This window comes from Ursus maritimus, unplaced genomic scaffold, assembly GCF_017311325.1.
Source record: "Ursus maritimus isolate PB19 unplaced genomic scaffold, ASM1731132v1 scaffold_19, whole genome shotgun sequence".
NCBI classification, from domain to species: Eukaryota; Metazoa; Chordata; class Mammalia; order Carnivora; family Ursidae; genus Ursus; species Ursus maritimus.
The window spans coordinates 56,404,376-56,407,118 of record NW_024424341.1 but is presented as its reverse complement, the minus strand read 5'-3'; the positions used below and the strand labels follow the sequence as shown (position 1 = coordinate 56,407,118).

The 2,743-nt window shown below is 58.4% G+C and overlaps 1 protein-coding gene across 3 annotated transcripts in view; it reads left to right on the top strand.

Annotated features, from left to right (window-relative positions):
* Positions 1–2,059, top strand: part of TMEM143 (transmembrane protein 143) — a 19,896-nt gene extending 17,837 nt beyond the window's left edge. The window contains exons 7-8 of one of the 3 annotated variants that reach the window (XM_040634248.1): positions 64–253; positions 993–2,059. In XM_040634248.1, coding sequence (XP_040490182.1) covers positions 64–253; positions 993–1,240 — 438 coding nt within the window. In that variant the 3' untranslated portion in view covers positions 1,241–2,059. Of the gene's footprint in view, positions 1–63; positions 254–441 lie in introns of all 3 variants that reach the window. The other 2 variants (XM_040634249.1, XM_040634250.1) reach the window with 2 other exon arrangements.
* Positions 2,060–2,743: the final 684 nt, after the last annotated feature.

The window sequence follows — 2,743 nt, the reverse complement described above, 5'->3', positions numbered from 1 at the left end:
CCCAGGGGACCTGCCCCTCCCCCCGGGCGCCCGGCTGAGCCCGCGGGCGCTTCCCGCCTGCAGATGTTCGGACAGCGGCGCAGCGCGCAGGCCCTGGAGCTGGCGCACATGCTTTACTACCGCAGCACTTCCAACAACTCGGAGCTGCTCAGCGCCCTGGCCCTGCGCGCGCAGGACGAGCACGCCAAGGAGGCTCTGCTGGCGCACAGCTTCCTGGCCCGGCTGCCGCGCGGCGCGCGCGGCCAGCCGGAAGGTAGGACTCGGCCCTGGGATCCGGCGCCCGGTGGTGGGCGGTGCTGCCCCCAAGGACCGCCCCTCGCCCCGCCCCTCGTCCCGCCCACACCCTCCACCACCCCTGCCCTTTGCCGCTCTGCCCCCATCCCATGGCGGCCTAGTAGTGACGTGGCCCCACCTGGAATATCCTCCGTCCTGTCCCTACAGGGTCAAGACTCCCTCAGCCCCGCCCCACTGAGACACCACCCCCTCGCTGCAGGCCCAGCACTCCCGGCTCCCACCGGTGATCTGACCAATTCCCTAGGGGACTTTTTCGGCCCTCTGCAGATGGGACTCCCACCCCCCACCCCCCGAACGCAGCTTTCGATCTGGATGGACCTGGTTCCTCCCTGGAGTGACCTCCCTATCCTGACCTTTTCCTGAATAAGGGTCTTGGATCATCGGACTCCTGGTGTGGCATGCCCTCCTTTGCTCCCAACTTCCCTAGCGCTCCTTCCAAAAGAGACTCTTGTCCTCTCCCGATGTGAGCCTCAGGTTGTCTCCTTCCCAACAGGAACCTCCCTGACTTGTCCCTAGATGAGAGCCCCAGAGCTGTACCCTCCTAGGCCTTGTCCCACTTACTTGCTAGCCTCAAGCGTACCCCTAGGCTTCTCCCAGACCCAGACCCCTCAGTTCCTTTCCCTGTGCCCTCCCTGCTGTCCCTTCCCGGTCCTTCAAGGCCCCAGTCACCTCCCTCACAACACCTGCTTCTCTCCCAGCAGAGACCTCCCAGTGGCTCCAATCGGAGGTAGAGCACTGGCTCCTGGCCCAGTCAGGCTGTGACGTGGCCTTCAACGGAACTCGGGCCCTGGCCCACCTGCAAGCCCTGACCCCCAGCATCGGGATGTTCCCACCTCCGGGTTTCCCCAAACTAGACCCGTTGCCCACAGTCGTTTCTGAGCCCCCCCAGCCCGCACCCGGCAGTGACAAGCCCAGCCTTGCTCAGCCACCTGGGGAGGCACACTAAGCCCCGCCTCCCCACGATAAGCTGTCAATCAAAGCTACTATGCTTTGCCCCTCCCTAACTTCCACTCACCCACAGGCAATCACTTCCGTTACACAGTATTCTTAAACAAAGCTAGCAATTGAGGCAGCCTACGGTTGCTAGGCACCCCCCGAACAGCCAATCAAAGCTTTTTGGCTCTGCTTCTAGGCCGTCCCTTAGTCCCACCCCCGCCGTAAAAGTCCAAACAGGGCTTGGCTGAGAAGGAGTGTCAGCCAATCACAGCTGTTAAGTGTTACAAACCACTAGGCACAGTTGTTAAACTGTACCCTTCCGAGGCCATAGATCGCTGTCTTTTTAGCCCGCTCCGGGCAAAAATGTCCAACACGTTCATCAAGGCGGAGCCCCAGTCCACAGCCAATGGGAGCCGGTTAGCCCAGCTCTCTGGCCAACTGCCAATGACAGCTGCTGGGCACTGTCAAACTTAGGCTGCCAGTTGTCGCCGCATAGAAGCAACCCATCAGAACTTCTAAAGGAAACCTGATCTTTCTATCAATTGCCGCAGCTCGTAAGGCAGGCTTTCTGGTCAACTGCTGATCAACTGGTCCAGGCTAAAGGGGTTGGGAGCCTTGGGTCAGGCAGAAAACCGTGGGTCAGGAGGAACCAAGACTTATTTCCACTCAGGCCCCAACAACCTCAGGTGCCTTTCCTGCCCAGGTCCCGCACCCTTTCTGCAGAAACTACCTCGGTCTGGATCTTTCTTCCACCAGTGGCCTGTGCAATATTTATTGGTCTGTCAATTTCTCTCCTGTCCCCTCTCCCAAAGGAATAAATCATGTTTAATAAATCTGGATGAGTGGGATGGCTGCAGGGGTTGAAAAGAAGGAAAATATCAGAATCCTGGAAAGGAGATACTCGATCTTGGGGGAATGCATTTGGGTGGGGCCTAGGCAGAGAAAGCTGTAGTCCTAGGGAGAGACTGGGTTCGCAGTTGGTGAAATAGACTGGCTGCGGGTAACGGAAGAGGATCTCAGAGAAGACCTGGTTCCTGAGGAGAGGCCCTGGTTCCCCCAAAGACTGGGTCTTATGAACAAGGGAGATAGGACAGCCATGTGCGGTTGTGCAAATTGTTCATTGCACAAAGGCACACAGCCAAGTCACGGGCGGATGTAAAATCTAGCCATCTCCCCCCCTCCCGACCCCCACATGTGGCCTGGTGGGGCTGGGTAAGCGGGGGGGGGGGTCAGGCAGAAAACCGTGGGTCGGAGGACCAAGACTTATTTCCACTCAGGCCCCAACAACCTCAGTTGCCTTTCCTGCCCGGGTCCCGCACCCTTTCTGCAGAAACTACCCCTCGGTCTGGATCTTTCTTCCACCAGTGGCCTGTGCAATATTTATTGGTCTGTCAATTTCTCTCCTGTCCCCTCTCCCAAAGGAATAAATCATGTTTAATAAATCTGGATGAGTGGGATGGCTGCAGGGAGACGAAAAGAAGGAAAATATCAGAATCCTGGAAAGGAGTACTCG